The 17,521-nt window shown below is 38.7% G+C and overlaps 1 protein-coding gene across 1 annotated transcript; it reads left to right on the top strand.

Moving 5' to 3' along the window:
* Window positions 1–15,823: 15,823 nt before the first annotated feature.
* On the top strand, window positions 15,824–16,789 carry LOC125177163 (olfactory receptor 52N4-like). The gene has a single exon (XM_047879250.1). The coding sequence runs from the start codon at window positions 15,824–15,826 to the stop codon at window positions 16,787–16,789; it is 966 nt and encodes a 321-aa protein (XP_047735206.1).
* The last annotated feature ends 732 nt before the right edge of the window (window positions 16,790–17,521 follow it).

Raw genomic sequence — 17,521 nt, forward strand, 5'->3', positions numbered from 1 at the left:
ATATTAACAATATTTGTTCTTCCAATACATGAGAATGGAATGTTTTTCTATTTCTTTGTGTCCTTTTCAATTGCTTTCATAAACTTTCTGTAGCTTTCAGATACAGATAATTTACTTTGGTTAGATATCTTATGGGTTTTGGTGCAACTGTAAATGGGATAGATTCTCTGATTTTGATTTCTGTTATTTCTTCATTTTTGGTGTATAGAAATGCAACAGATTTCTGTGTATTGATTTTGTATCCTGAGACTTTACTGAATTCATGTACCAGTTCTAGAAATTTTTTTGGCAGAGGCTTCAGATTTTCTACATGGAGTATTGTATTGTCTGTGAATAGTGAAAGTTTGACTTCTTCCTTGCTGATCTGAATGCCTTTTATTTCTTTTTGTTGTATGATTGCTGAGGCTAACTTCTAGCACTATCTCATATAACAGTGATAAGAGTGGACATCCCTGTTGCCATCAATGGTTTTTGGGGAACAGATTTCTTGCTCACTCCCTTGTGGATGTTTTCATTCTTTCTCTCTTTCTCTCCAGCTACTTCCAGGGGGAATGATTTTTTGAGGGATCCTGATGAGCTGCATTCTTTTTCTCTTTCTCTCTCTGTCCTCTATCCCTGAAAACCGCTCCCTACCTTTTGCAGCTCTGCAGCTTTTCTCTCCTCCAGTTCACCTCTCCACACCACATACCTGCCAAGTTCTGTGGCTCAAGTTATGCAGATTGTTGAGTTAATCCTCATCAATTTCCTAGGTGTTCAAAATGGCTTGATCCTGATCTAGCTACGTTTCAGGGATGAGATGGGCTCAGGGTGCCCATGCTGCTCCACCATCTTAACTCCTCTCCTAGTTTATATGTTTCTAGGAATTTATCCATTTCTTCCAGAATGCCCAATTTGTTGGCATATAATTTTTCATAATATTCTCTTATAATTGCGTTTCTGTGGGTTGGCTGTGATCTCTCCTAATTCATGATTTTATTGATTTAGGTACTTTCTCTTTTCTTTTTGATAAACCTGGCTAAGGGTTTACCAATTTTATTAATTATTTCAAAGAACCATCTCCTGGTTTCATGGATTTGTTTTACTGGTTTTTGTTTTTTGTTTGTTTCTGTATCATTTATTTCGCTTCTAAGCTTTATTATTTCCTATCTTCTGCTGACTTTAGGATCATTCGTTGTTCCTTTTATATCTCCTTTTGGTGTAAAGTTAGGATGCATATTTGAGATTTTTCTTGCTTCTTAGAGTAGGCCTGTATTGTATAAACTTTCCTCTTATGACTGCTTTTCTGCATCTCAAAGATTTTTTACCATCCTGTTTTCATTATCATTTGTTTCCACGTATTTTTTAATTTCTTCTTTAATTTCCTGGTTGACTGATTCGTTCTTTAGTAGAATATTCTTTAACCTCCCTGTATTTATGGTCTTTCCAATTTTTCTTGTGGTTTATTTGAAGTTTCATAGCATTGTGTTCAGAAAATATGCATGGTATGATCTCAATCTTTTTGTACTTGTTGAGACTTGATTTGTGACCTAGTTTGTGATCTATTCTTAAGAATGTCCTATGTGCACTCAAAAAGAATGTGTACTCAGGTGCCTGAGAGGCTCAGTAGATTAAGCATCTGACTTCGGCTCAGGTCACGATCTCACCATTCCCAAGTTTGAACCCCGTGTTGGGCTCTGTGCTAACAGCTCAGAGCCTGGATGGAGCCTGTTTTGGATTCTGTGTCTCCCTGTCTCTGCCCCTCCCCCTCTCATGATCTCTCTCTCTCTCTCTCTCTCTCTCTCTCAAAAGAAAAAAAAAAGAATGTGTACTCTGCTGCATTATGATGAAATGTTCTGACAATATCTGTTAAGTCCATCTAGTCCAGTGTATCATTCAAAGCCTTCTTTCCTTGTTGATTTTCTGTTTAGATGATATGTTCATTGATATAAATAGGGTGTTAAAGTTCCTTACCATTATTGTGTTGTTATCAATTAGCTCCTTTATGTTTGTTATCCATTGTTTTACATATTTGAGTGTTCCTAGTTGGGGCATAAATATTTATAATTGTTAGATCTTCTTATGGATTGATCCATTTATTATGATATAGTGCCTTTCTTCATCTGTTGTTACATTCTTTGGTTTAAAATCTAGTTTGTCTAATATAAGTATGGCTACTATGGTTTTCTTTTGATGTTAATTTTCATGATAAATCATTCTTCATCCCCTCACTTTCAATCTGCAACTGTTTTTAGGTCTAAAAAGAGTTTCTTGTAGGCAGCATATAGATGGGTCTTGGTATTTATTTATTTATTTATTTATTTATTTTTTTATGAAATTTATTGACAAATTGGTTTCCATACAACACCCAGTGCTCATCCCAAAAGGTGCCCTCCTCAATACCCATCACCCACCCTCTCCTCCCTCCCACCCCCCATCAACCCTCAGTTTGTTCTCAGTTTTTAACAGTCTCTTATGCTTTGGCTCTCTCCCATTCTAACCTCTTTTTTTTTTTCCTTCCCCTCCCCCATGGGTTCCTGTTCAGTTTCTCAGGATCCACATAAGAGTGAAACCATATGGTATCTGTCTTTCTCTGTATGGCTCATTTCACTTAGCATCACACTCTCCAGTTCCATCCACGTTGCTACAAAAGGCCATATTTCATTTTTTCTCATTGCCACATAATATTCCATTGTGTATATAAACCACAATTTCTTTATCCATTCATCAGTTGATGGACATTTAGGCTCTTTCCATAATTTGGCTATTGTTGAGAGTGCTGCTATGAACATTGGGGTACAAGTGGCCCTATGCATCAGTACTCCTGTATCCCTTGGATAAATTCCTAGCAGTGCTATTGCTGGGTCATAGGGTAGGTCTATTTTTAATTTTCTGAGGAACCTCCACACTGCTTTCCAGAGCGGCTGCACCAATTTGCATTCCCACCAACAGTGCAAGAGGGTTCCAGTTTCTCCACATCCTCTCCAGCATCTATAGTCTCCTGATTTGTTCATTTTGGCCACTCTGACTGGCGTGAGGTGATACCTGAGTGTGGTTTTGATTTGTATTTCCCTGATAAGGAGCGACGTTGAGCATCTTTTCATGTGCCTGTTGGCCATCTGGATGTCTTCTTTAGAGAAGTGTCTATTCATGTTTTCTGCACATTTCTTCACTGGGTTATTTGTTTTTCGGGTGTGGAGTTTGGTGAGCTCTTTATAGATTTTGGATACTAGCCCTTTGTCCGATATGTCATTTGCGAAAATCTTTTCCCATTCTGTTGGTTGCCTTTAGTTTTGTTGGTTGTTTCCTTTGCTGTGCAGAAGCTTTTTATCTTCATAAGGTCCCAGTAATTCACTTTTGCTTTTAATTCCCTTGCCTTTGGGGATGTGTCGAGTAAGAGATTGCTACGGCTGAGGTCAGAGAGGTCTTTTCCTGCTTTCTCCTCTAAGGTTTTGATGGTTTCCTGTCTCACATTTAGGTCCTTTATCCATTTTGAGTTTATTTTTGTGAATGGTGTGAGAAAGTGGTCTAGTTTCAACCTTCTGCATGTTGCTGTCCAGTTCTCCCAGCACCATTTGTTAAAGAGGCTGTCTTTTTTCCATTGGATGTTCTTTCCTGCTTTGTCAAAGATGAGTTGGCCATACGTTTGTGGGTCTAGTTCTGGGGTTTCTATTCTATTCCATTGGTCTATGTGTCTGTTTTGGTGCCAATACCATGCTGTCTTGATGATGACAGCTTTGTAGTAGAGACTAAAGTCTGGCATTGTGATGCCTCCCGCTTTGGTCTTCTTCTTCAAAATTCCTTTGGCTATTCGGGGCCTTTTGTGGTTCCATATGAATTTTAGGATTGCTTGTTCTAGTTTCGAGAAGAATGCTGGTGCAATTTTGATTGGGATTGCATTGAATGTGTAGATAGCTTTGGGTAGTATTGACATTTTGACAATATTTATTCTTCCAATCCATGAGCAGGGAATGTCTTTCCATTTCTTTAAATCTTCTTCAATTTCCTTCATAAGCTTTCTATAGTTTTCAGCATACAGATCCTTTACATCTTTGGTTAGATTTATTCCTAGGTATTTTATGCTTCTTGGTGCAATTGTGAATGGGATCAGTTTCTTTATTTGTCTTTCTGTTGCTTCATTGTTAGTGTATAAGAATGCAACTGATTTCTGTACATTGATTTTGTATCCTGCAACTTTGCTGAATTCCTGTATCAGTTCTAGCAGACTTTTGGTGGAGTCTATCGGATTTTCCATGTACAATATCATGTCATCTGCAAAAAGCGAAAGCTTGACTTCATCTTTGCCAATTTTGATGCCTTTGATTTCCTTTTGTTGTCTGATTGCTGATGCTAGAACTTCCAGCACTATGTTAAACAACAGCGGTGAGAGTGGGCATCCTTGTCGTGTTCCTGATCTCAGGGAAAAAGCTCTCAGTTTTTCCCCGTTGAGGATGATGTTAGCTGTGGGCTTTTCATAAATGGCTCTATGATCTTTAAGTATGTTCCTTCTATCCCGATTTTTTCAAGGGTTTTTATTAAGAAAGGGTGCTGGATTTTGTCGAAGGCCTTTTCTGCATCGATTGACAGGATCATATGGTTCTTCTCTTTTTTTTTGTTAATGTGATGTATCACGTTGATAGATTTGCGAATGTTGAACCAGCCCTGCATCCCAGGAATGAATCCCACTTGATCATGGTGAATAATTCTTTTTATATGCCGTTGAATTCGATTTGCTAGTATCTTATTGAGAATTTTTGCATCCATATTCATCAGGGATATTGGCCTGTAGTTCTCTTTGTTTACTGGGTCTCTGTCTGGTTTAGGAATCAAAGTAATACTGGCTTCATAGAATGAGTCTGGAAGATTTCCTTCCCTTTCTATTTCTTGGAATAGCTTGAGAAGGATAGGTATTATCTCTGCTTTAAACGTCTGGTAGAACTCCCCTGGGAAGCCATCTGGTCCTGGACTCTTATTTGTTGGGAGATTTTTGATAACCAATTCAATTTCTTCGCTGGTTATGGGTCTGTTCAAGCTTTCTATTTCCTCCTGAGTGAGTTTTGGAAGAGTGTGGGTGTTCAGGAATTTGTCCATTTCTTCCAGGTTGTCCAATTTGTTGGCATATAATTTTTCATAGTATTCCTTGATAATTGTTTGTATCTCTGAGGGATTGGTTGTAATAATTCCATTTTCATTCATGATTTTATCTATTTGGGTCATCTCCCTTTTCTTTTTGAGAAGCCTGGCTAGAGGTTTGTCAATTTTGTTTATTTTTTCAAAAAACCAACTCTTGGTTTCGTTGATCTGCTCTACAGTTTTTTTTAGATTCTATATTGTTTATTTCTGCTCTGATCTTTATTATTTCTCTTCTTCTTCTGGGTTTAAGCTGCCTTTGCTGTTCTGCTTCTAGTTCCTTTAGGTGTGCTGTTAGATTTTGTATTTGGGATTTTTCTTGTTTCTTGAGATAGGCCTGGATTGCAATGTATTTTCCTCTCAGGACTGCCTTTGCTGCGTCCCAAAGCGTTTGGATTCTTGAATTTTCCTTTTCGTTTGTTTCCATACATTTTTTTAATTTCTTCTCTAATTGCCTGGTTGACCCACTCATTCGTTAGTAGGGTGTTCTTTAACCTCCATGCTTTTGGAAGTTTTCCAGACTTTTTTCTGTGGTTGATTTCAAGCTTCATAGCATTGTGGTCTGAAAGTAAGCATGGTATAATTTCAATTTTTGTGAACTTATGAAGGGCTGTTTTGTGACCCAGTATATGATCTATCTTGGAGAATGTTCCATGTGCACTCGAGAAGAAAGTATATTCTGTTGCTTTGGGATGAAGAGTTCTAAATATATCTGTCAAGTCCATCTGATCCAATGTCTCATTCAGGGCCCTTGTTTCTTTATTGACCGTGTGTCTAGATGATCTATCCATTTCTGTAAGTGGGGTGTTAAAGTCCCCTGCAATTACCACATTCTTATCAATAAGGTTGCTTATGTTTATGAGTAATTGTTTTATATATTTGGGGGCTCCGGTATTTGGCGCATAGACATTTATAATTGTTAGCTCTTCCTGATGGATAGACCCTGTAATTATTATATAATGCCCTTCTTCATCTCTTGTTACAGCCTTTAATTTAAAGTCTAGTTTGTCTGATATAAGTATGGCTACTCCAGCTTTCTTTTGGCTTCCAGTCGCATGATAAATAGTTCTCCATCCCCTCACTCAATCTAAAGGTGTCCTCAGGTCTAAAATGAGTCTCTTGTAGACAGCAAATAGATGGGTCTTGTTTTTTTATCCATTCTGATACCCTATGTCTTTTGGTTGGTGCATTTAATCCATTTACATTCAGTGTTATTATAGAAAGATATGGGTTTAGAGTCATTGTGATGTCTGTATGTTTTATGCTTGTAGTGATGTCTCTGGGACTTTGTCTCACAGGGTCCCCCTTAGGATCTCTTGTAGGGCTGGTTTAGTGGTGACAAATTCCTTCAGTTTTTGTTTGTTTGGGAAGACCTTTATCTCTCCTTCTATTCTAAATGACAGACTTGCTGGTTAAAGGATTCTTGGCTACATATTTTTTCTGTCTAGAACCCTGAAAATCTCGTGCCAATTCTTTCTGGCCTGCCAAGTTTCAAAAGAGAGATCAGTCACGAGTCTTATAGGTCTCCCTTTATATGTGAGGGCATGTTTACCCCTTGCTGCTTTCAGAATTTTCTCTTTATCCTTGTATTTTGCCAGTTTCACTATGATATGTCGTGCAGAAGATCGATTCAAGCTACGTCTGAAGGGAGTTCTCTGTGCCTCTTGGATTTCAATGCCTTTTTCCTTCCCCAGTTCAGGGAAGTTCTCAGCTATTACTTCTTCAAGTACCCCTTCAGCCCCTTTCCCTCTCTCTTCCTCCTCTGGGATACCAATTATGCGTATATTATTTCTTTTTAGTGTATCACTTAGTTCTCTAATTTTCCCCTCATACTCCTGGATTTTTTTATCTCTCTTTTTCTCAGCTTCCTCTTTTTCCATAACTTTATATTCTAGTTCACCTATTCTCTCCTCTGCGTCTTCAAGCCGAGCTGTGGTGGTTTCCATTTTGTTATGCATTTCGTTTAAAGCGTTTTTCAGCTCCTCATGACTGTTCCTTAGTCCCTTGATCTCTGTAGCAAGAGATTCTCTGCTGTCCTGTATACTGTTTTCAAGCCCAGCGATTAATTTTATGACTATTATTCTGAATTCACTTTCTGTTATATTATTTAAATCCTTTTTGATCAGCTCATTAGCTGTTGTTATTTCCTGGAGATTCTTCTGAGGGGAATTCTTCCGCTTGGTCATTTTGGATAGCCCCTGGCGTGGTGAGGACCTGCAGGGCACTTCCCCTGTGCTGTGGTGTATAACTGGAGTTGGTAGGCGGGGCCGCAGTCAGACCTGATGTCTGCCCCCAGTCCACCGCTGGGGCCACAGTCAGACTGGTGTGTGCCTTCTCTTCCCCTCTCCTAGGGGCGGGATTCACTGTGGGGTGGTGTGGCCCGTCTGGGCTACTTGCACCCTGCCAGGCTTGTGATGCTGGGGATCTGGCGTATTAGCTGGGGTGGGTAGGCAAGGTGCACGGGGGCAGGAGGGGCAGGCTTAGATCGCTTCTCCTTAGGTGATCCACTTCAGGAGGGGCCCTGTGGCAGCAGGAGGGAGTCAGATCCGCTGCCGGAGGTTTGGCTCCTCAGAAGCGCAGAGTTGGGTGTTTGCGCGGAGCGAGCAAGTTCCCTGGCATGAACTGGTTCTCTTTGGGATTTTGGCTGGGGGATGGGCGGGGGAGATGGCGCTGGCGAGCGCCTTTGTTCCCCACCAAACTGAGCTCTGTTGTCAGGGGGCTCAGCAGCTCTCCCTCCCTTTGTCCTCCAGCCTTCCCGCTTTCTGAGCAGAGCTGTTAACTTATGACCTCCCAGACGCTAAGTCGCGCTTGTTGTGGGAACACAGTCCGTCAGGCCCCTCCGCTTTTGCAAGCCAGACTCGGGGGCTGTGCTTGGCCGGCGAGCCGCCCCTCCGCCCCGGCTCCCTCCCGCCAGTCCGTGGAGCGCGCACGGCCTCGCCGCCCTTCCTACCCTCTTCCGTGGGCCTCTCGTCTGAGTTTGGCTCCGGCGACTCTGTTCTGCTAATCCTCTGGCGGTTTTCTGGGTTATTTAGGCAGGTGTAGATGGAATCTAAGTGATCAGCAGGACGTGCGGTGAGCCCAGCATCCTCCTAAGCCGCCATCTTGCCTCTTTTGGGTCTTGTTTTTTTTTTTAATCATTCTGACAACCTATGTCTTTTTACTGGAGCATTTAGTCTATTTCCATTTGGAGTGATTATTGATAGATATTAATTCAGTACCATTGTATTACCCATAAAGTCATTGTTTCTGGAGATTGTTTCTGTTCTTTTCTAGTCTGTGTTGCTTTTGGTCTTTCTTTTCTATTCTAAGAGTTCCATTTCATATTTTTTGCAGGGCTGGTTTACTGTTCATGAACTTTGTCTGGGAAAGTCTTTATCTTTCCTTCTATCCTGAATGATAACCTTGCTGGATATAGTTTTCCCATTCAGTACATTGAATCATGCCACTCTCTTCTGGCCTGTCAAGTTTCTGTGAGTCATTTGCTGCTAACCTTATTTTTCTTCCTTTGCAAGCTAGGGACTTCTTTTGTCTTGCTGTGTTTAGGATTTTTTCTTATCTCTATATTTTGCAAATTTAAGATATGCATATTGCACATCACAATATGTCTTGGTCTGGGCCTGATTTTGCTTATTTTTATGGGAGTTTTCTATGCCTCCTGGATTTGGATATCTATTTATTTCCCCAGATTAGGCAAGTTTTCAGCTAGAATTTCTTCAAATAAAACTTCTGTCCCCTTTTCCCTCTCTTCTTCATCCTGGAACTCCTATGATACAAATGTTATTACACTTTATGGAGTAAATGAGTACCCTAAGTCTACATTCATGATCTAATCTTTTTCTTTCCCTCTTCTTTTAAGCTTCACTCTTTTCCATAATTTAATCTTTCATATCACTTATTTGTTCCTCTGTGTCTTCCATCCTGTGGTCATTATAACCATTCAGTTTGAATCTTGGTTATTGCATTTTTCATTTTGGCCTGATGAGTTTTTAGGTTTTTTCAAAAATCTCTGTGGTAAAGGACTCCCTTTGGTTTTCTCAAGCCTAGCTGGTAAACTTATGATTGTTGCTTTAAATCCTAGTGAGGCATATTATTTATAATTGATTTATTAGATCCCTGTCTGTGACCTTTTCTTGTCCCTTCTTTTGGGATGAATTCCTCCATTTTGGCCTTTTGTCTAGGTCTCTGTTATATTGTTATATTTCCTGCTCCTGAAAGTGATGGTTTTATTAAGAAGGGGTCATATACTGTCTAGAGCCTGGCACTTCAGGAAGTGTTTCTGGTGTATGTTGTGTGCATTCTGCTGCTTTGTTTTAGCTGTTCTTTTTCTCAGGTCAGTCCTCTACAGAGTTTCTCCTTGCCTACAGTGGGGTGTTTGGACCTTGTTCAGTGGTGAGTTTTAACTAGGTGTGCTCTGGTCTGCTTGTTAAAAGAGGCCCAATACTATTCCCCTAGATCTAAAGCTTTGCAGCACTCTATGATCAGTAGACTTGGTGCAATGCAGTGGGGAGAGTGACTGTGTTAGTGTTTTGGGGGAGGGGCCCACTGCTCTGGTTCTCAGGTACACTTGCCCTAATAAAGAAGCACCTGCAGAGCACAGGGTGGCAGAGTTGGTTTCAGCAGTTCAGGTCATCAATGTTGGCACTGTGCTGCTTACTGAAGTTAGTTTATCCTAAGGGACAGGGGAAAGAAATGGTACCAGCCCCCTCCCTCATCCCCAGAGAAGGGGGTTCATGTCTGCCATTGTCCTGGAAGCTCTCTCAGAAGAGTGAACAATCTCCCCTCGGGTGTCCCAGGCATCACTCAGATCCATGCCTTCACCCTGTGTCCAGGCTGTCTGTCCACCTAGCAATATAATGCACCTGTGTTCTATTCCAGGAAAGCTGGCTGAGTTTTAAAATTCCAAACTTTACGGACTTGGCATGGTAGGGAATTGTGCTGGTCCTCTGGAGAGGGTCTTGCCACACTGGGACTGATGCAAGTTTGTCCAAGAAGGGCAGTGGCACAAAAGCACAAGTGTGTGGAGTTTGGAGTAATTGCAGCAAAGAGCCAGTGTCCAGGTTAGCTGACCTTAGTTGCTCCAATGTTGAGGTGCAGGGGAGGTAATGGCACCTGCCAGCTCTTTTGTCCCAGAGAGGCAATGCCACCCCTCTCAAATGTACTCCAAAAAAGGGGAAAACATCTCTCTCAATGTGTCCCAGGGGATCCTCACATCATGCCATGTGCTCCCAGGCTTTCTGCATCCTTCTCCACAGGAGCACTGCAGTGTCCCCTGGACTCCACACCAGCCATGCCATGGATCACTACAACTCCAGTCTTTGAGTCCCACTGGTTGTAAAATCTCAAGAAACTCAGGCCCTCTAGTTTTCCCAGTCAATGTCTTTGGGGAAGAGTTTTCCTTGTGTGATCCCCTGTGTGGTTCTCTTCCTCTCTCTCTCTCTCTCTCTCTCTCCCTTTCTCTGTGACAAGGGCTTCCTCTCCTCTACAACACCTATGACCTGTTTCTCCTCCAAATCACAGCTGTGCATATCCTACCTTCCATGATGTGTCCTTTTCTTTCCGTCTAGTTGTGCAGTTTGTTCTGTCAGTCCTCAGATTGACTTCTTGGGTATTGAGAATGATTTGATATTTATCTAGCTGTGTTTGAGGAATAAAGCAAGCAAGCATAGGGTTTTCCTACTATTCTGCCATCTTAGTTCCTCCCCAGCGTCTAATTATTCCTAACGTAATATGTATGCATAACAAGCCTGAACTTTCTCCAATGCCATAATATTCATCATCTATGTTAGGAGGAAGTAAATTTCTTTAAAACTAGGGCAGATCTGGGGCATGTGGGTGGCTCAGTCCGTTGTGTCCGACTCTTGGTTTGGGCTTAGATCATGATTTCATGGGTTGTGGGTTCAAGCCCTGGATCGGGTTCTGTGCTGACAGTGCAGAGTCTGCTTGGGATTCTCTCTCTCCCTCTCTCTCTCTGCCCTTTCCCTGCCCACTCTCTCTCCCTCTCTCAAATAAATAAATAAACTAAAAAATTTTAAAAAAAACCTAGGGCAGATCGTATCTGATTCTTTTTTCATAGCTGTTAGCCTGACTTGGGGAGTGCTAAATATTCAATGATGCTATTCAATTAGACACACAAAAATATAAACAAATAAGAGAAGTGGATGGATGTGTGAATGACTGAAACATTCTGATCTTAAGTGGTTTCAACTTGTGTCCTACAAGGTTCTACATAGAAAGAAACAGCTCTGCAACAAATATTAAAATCACTAATATTCATTTTTAAAAGTTTATGTTATTCTCATTTCCTCCCATATATACACACTCACAAACACACAACATATGAAATTATTCACTTATTTGTGTAATATTATATAGTTATTAAACATGAAAATATTCCACTGTCTTTCATCCTCCCGAAGGGCTAAGCATGATCATTACACCTGCACCTGTGTCTTTAACGTTCTAAAATATCCTCTGGAGATATACATAATTTTCTCCCTTTGAGAAAAATGCAATGATTCTTTAAATGCTCAGTTAAATATTATAGACATCAAGGGATTTAGAGGTTAAGGGCTATACATGTACATATATTGTAGAATAGTGATGTTTTGTGACCAACATCCAGAACACCTGGAACAGACTGCATTCAGGTTATTGCTTTGCTGTCAGAAACCAGGTATTAAAGAACATACAAAAGTGGACTAGAGATAGGATTTTTTATTTTATAGGCAGTACAATAAAGAGGAGAGAGTCTTTACATATATAACAATTGATTATTATACTCTCAGAAACACAGGTTTGATTCCATCTACCCATCTGAAGGCAGAACTGTTGTGAAAGATTAGGTTTTCTTGGAAAAATGTTTATTTCTCCATTTCTCAGGTTGCAATTCAGTGTAACTTTCCATCATGATTATGAATATGTGTGTTATCTTCCTCACCAAATAGGGATCACTGGTCCTCTTCAGGTATGAATCACCCCCATGACAAGAAGAAATGGCAGAGAGTAAGAGAACAGTTCTCATCCATGATCAGAACACTCTTGCTGTTTACCTGCCCTCCCCTTGTTCTCAGAATGAGATCCTAATTTCCTTGCTTCATTTTTAAAGAGATTTACTTGTAATTATTGTTCTTCCATTCCAGATAGAAAAACATATTTGGAGGAACCCTCCATCATATTGAGAGAAAAACTTGTTTTATTTAAATTGAGAAAAGTATAGTGAGGGAATTAACTTATTATCTATGGGTTTGGGGAATGAAAATAGGCAACAGATGATATAAAAATGTACTTTACAAGTGGCAATATTCTTGTGTTGATGTTACTACTTCAGTATAACCTGCCCATCTATAGCATAATAGGAGCCCATTTTCCTTTCAGAAAAATTAAGTCATAATGTATGAAAATAATGTTAAATTTATTTGGGAGAAGTAATTTAATTTGTGGTTAATACCATTACTTGGCAAAAACTTGATGGATCTTTCAGAGTTTTGAAAATGTGTAGAAGATAGTACCCTAACTTCTCATGTAATAATAAAGCTAGTTTTATTAATTGACACTAGAGTTATAAAAAGGAAACACAAGGGCCATAAATATGGTATTTACCTCATATTTAGGATATATATTCTTAAAAATAGAGCACAAGTGATCTCTGAGATATAATTCCTATTCCCAGTTTATGGGTATGTGTGCTTTCCCTAAATTTTCTACTTGCTTCTACTGCATGTATACATAGAATTAAGAGTTTACTGTTCAAATGTATTATATGAATAAACAAGTAGTGATCTTATTTTTCAACAACTTGTGATAATTTGACATATACTGGTCAAATAAGTGAAATAAGTCAGTCTGAGGAAGACAAATACAATATGATTTCACTCATATGTGGAATTTAAGAAACAAAACAGATGAACACGGTAGGGGGGAAGAGAGAGGAAAACCAAGAAACAGACTCTTAACTATAGATGGATACCAGAGGGGAAGGGGCCGGGGGGATGAGTTAAACAGGTAATGGGTACTACGGAGGGTACTTGTGATGAGCACTGGGTATTGTATGTAAGTGATGAATCACTAAATTCTACTCAAACTAATATTACATTATATGCTAACTACCTGGAGTTTAAATAAAAACATATATCTATATCTATATCATCTATATATATAAAGGTTATCTTATATCTATAATAATCAAATGAGGTAAAACACTCAATAACATACTCATCCTAGATTGCTTTGCTATTTCTAAAAAAGGAAGTTCCTTTTTGCAGTACCTAATCTCTCATCATTCAGTGTGAATAAATAAAGATTAAACAGGGGTGTAGGTAAGGAACAACTTGATATCTCTGATTTATCCACTATACTAAGGAGTGTTAGCTATCCTTTTAGGATGACCAGAAGTTTATTCTGGGAAGAAAATAACAAGTCCTATCAATGCATATATGTGAGGTGTGATGAAGTCCAAGGCTGCAGCATTATAAAATATGTGAGGGTTTAATCCAACATTCATATTTAAGTGTGACGTCTGCAGTGTCCTTCTATTCAACTCCAAGAACGCTGGCAAACAATAAAATTTTCATTCCAGGAAGTAGATTGATAGATTCTTTTAGAAATATTACAAGTCCCTGAGAAAAGACCTATAAACAATGACAACTAAGGATGTCAACAATGAAGCAAAGAGGTCCTTACATAAGATTCAAAATAAATATTACCAATTTCTGACACTCAATTATCACCTGGAGTTTCAAATCAGCTTTCTAAAGACTCCATATTAAGTGTGAATTAAGTCAAAATTTAAGACAATTGAGAAACACTTCCAAAATGAAAGATAAAAAATGAAGTAGGCTATAAAAATAATTTATTAAACTTAAAGGTTACAGAAATAGATGAGAAGTAAAATAAATATGCATATATCTGTATACATATATAATTTTAATATATGTTAGTATACATATGTTTATGTATATATATGTACATAATTTTTATACATTCACACTAATCAGAGAAAAATAGGAAGTTGGAAATTTGTACTATTATACAACAACAACCAAAACAATATATTTGGGCTATATAACACTTCCAGAACACTTTTAGAAAGTGGATTAAGTAGATTCAGCCTGAACAATTTTAATTAGCAAAAAAAGAAAAAAGAAAGAAAAAAAAGAATAAATTCAGAAGAACCAATATCTGACTAAAAAATGTGTAGAAAATAACAGGAAAAAATATTGGGAATAAATTATTAGAAGTTAAGTAAATTTCAAAAGTCAAAGGTGTTAGATTTCTAGTGTCAGAAACCCCATTAAATGCCTCGACAATTAGACATACACAAGCACAATACCCTTCTATCATCACCATTTAACTTCAAAGCACAAAAATTTTATATGTTCTTAAGTAATTCAGGGCCCCAAAACATAAAAATAATTTTTAAAAAATGCCAGCGGGAAATAGTTCATGTACAAGATCAAGAACTGGAATGCACCTCTTAATATCTCACTAGAAGCTAGGAGATCCATATAGAAATGTTTTTAGAAAAACTGGGGGTGGGGGGAAATAGCATTTAATTCATTTCAAATCCAGCAAAATGATGAATAGACTAAACCATATTCAGACATTGATACTCCTCCAAAAAAGTTTTTTATGCAGTCCAGGAAATAGAAAGAAGAAAAATCAGATTTACAAATAGCAATATGACACAAACAGTAGGTGAAGAGGAATTTCTAGATGAGAATTATGTGTCTAACTGAGAAAAAAACTATTTCAGTGAAGCAGGACAAAGACTTCCCAGAAACAGACAGATGGTGTGGGATGAACTGGCATTGATAGTGTTTAACTATCAAGTAATGATAGTAAAATGTTTTACAATTCTGAAAATAAGTTAAATTTTTTGAGATATCTACATCAAATATTAAGAAAAATAAAGTATTATCAGACAAGATTGGGCATATTCAGGGTGGTATGGCCATAGACAATAAAGTATTATCAAAAGGAATTTGATATTGCATGCCAGCAACTCAGACATGAAGAAGCATCATCTAAATAGTGCCTCAATGTATTCAACTGTAAAGTGCAGATTAATAAAAATACATCCTGGACTTGTAGTGAGGATTAAATGAGTTAATATTTGTGAAGTTCTTGGAATAGTATTTAGTATAGCATAAATATAACCAATAAGGGTAATGACAACAACAAAAACATTGTTACCATATCTGTTAGTTCATTGGAGAAATGATCAATGAACTTCTCCCTAAGAAAACACTCAAAGGGAGATATGCATAGTAACTAACATTTAAATAACATATGCTAACAAAACATCATGAGAAAGATCATAATATAATTATCATTCATTATAAATTTGAGTATTGAATTTATGAATATTGAATCTATTCCTTTTTGTTTCAAAATAGTGAAGACACAATATATGTCACAAAATCTGGAAACCAGTGAGTGCTAAATATTCATTTTGAATGTATCATTAAATTAATGAATTAATGACAAACACACTCTGGGTTTGAACTATGTTTCAGTATTCTCTCATGTTGGCAATATTTGGTTGATATTAAAATGCACACTTGACAGAAAGAGAAAGGGAGAGTGAGAGAGAAAGTATGGCTAAAATTTCTCTTCTTTTTTAAAAGAATTTTTCCCCTATCTTGGAGGATCAGCAAACAAAAAAAAACAGAAATGCACAAAAATCTATAAGCTGTTTAATGATTACAGTAACGTGATCATGCTAATGTTAAACCAAACAGACCTGACCCCAGCCTCATTCATTCTTAATGGGATCCCAGGACTGGAGGATGTGCATATGTGGATTTCCTTCCCATTCTGCTCCATGTATGCTGTGGCAGTGGTAGGGAATTGTGGGCTCCTCTACCTCATCCACTATGAGGACTCCCTGCACAGGACCATGTACTATTTCTTGGCTATGCTTTCCCTAACTGATCTTGTCATGTGCACTACTACAATCCCTAAAGCTCTCTGCATCTTCTGGTTCCACCTTAAGGAAATCAGTTTTAATGAATGCCTAGTCCAGATGTTCTTCATCTATACCTCAACAGGGATGGAATCTGGGGTACTCATGCTTATGGCGCTGGACCGTTATGTGGCCATCTGCTACCCTCTGCGCTACTCAACTATCCTTACCAATCCTGTCATTGCAAAGGTTGGGCTTGCTACTTTCCTGAGAGTGGTGCTGGTTGTCATTCCTTTGACTTTCATCATCAAGAGGCTACCCTACTGTAGAGGGAATATACTACACCATACCTACTGTGACCATATGTCTGTAGCCAAGTTATCCTGTGGAAATATCAAGGTCAATGTCATCTATGGTCTGATGGTTGCCCTCCTGATTGGGGGCTTTGACATCCTGTGCATAACAATCTCCTATACCATGATCCTCCGGGCAGTAGTCAACCTCTCCTCAGCAGATGCTCGGCAGAAGGCCTTCAGCACCTGCACTGCCCACATCTGTGCCATCGTTTTCTCCTACAGTCCAGCCTTCTTCTGTTTCTTTTCCCACCGCTTTGGGGGCCACACAATCCCTCCTTCTTGCCACATCATTGTGGCCAATATTTATCTGCTCCTGCCTCCCACTATGAACCCTATTGTCTATGGAGTGAAAACCAAACAGATACGAGACTGTGTCATAAAGATCTTTTCAAGTTCTAAGGACATAAAATCCCACAGCATATGAAAGGGATATTTGTAAGGGAAGGAAGGAGGAGTGAAGTAGAAGAGAAGCAAAGGGGGGAAAAAAGGAAGAGAAGAGAAAGGGAAGGGAGTCTACAGGAGGAAATAGAATAAAAGAAATACTTCTGTTGGTTGCTTTGTCAGGATCTAATAATGCCTTCCTGAAAGTACCATTTGGGCCAAGAAAACGGAGGGTGCTGAGTATCTCATTCTCACTCAGTGTCTTCAGAATCCTAATATCACTGTCATGCCCACAACATTTTCTATGTGTTTTCATCTTCCTCTGTGAAGGACTGGTCTCATCATTAATCAGGTTTCCACAAACAAAAACATAATGAGACAACTGAGGGACATGAAATCAGCTTTGATGGATGTTTGATGGAAGGCAATCATCTACAACCAGATGCCAGTTTGTCCAATTTCCAAATAGTGATTGGAATTTCCAGTTTGAAAATATATTGTTACTTTATTTGCTATATTTTAAATGAATTGCTGTATTTTTGTCATCATTACCAAAATTCCTCTATTTTCTCAATGTTGTTTTCCTGACAGAGAATCTATGAAATGTTCATAAGGTCATTAGTTTAATGAGGTTTCAGCCTCTACATTTTTTAGTTTGGAAATAAGTTAGGCACCTAACCACATCTCTCCTAGCGTGTCCCAAACAAAACTGTTTCCTTACAGACTGGTGGGATATGCAGTTCTTTTCAAAATGGGCTTCAATAATAGTGTGGAG

This window comes from Prionailurus viverrinus, chromosome D1 (genome assembly GCF_022837055.1).
Source record: "Prionailurus viverrinus isolate Anna chromosome D1, UM_Priviv_1.0, whole genome shotgun sequence".
Classification (NCBI taxonomy): Eukaryota; Metazoa; Chordata; class Mammalia; order Carnivora; family Felidae; genus Prionailurus; species Prionailurus viverrinus.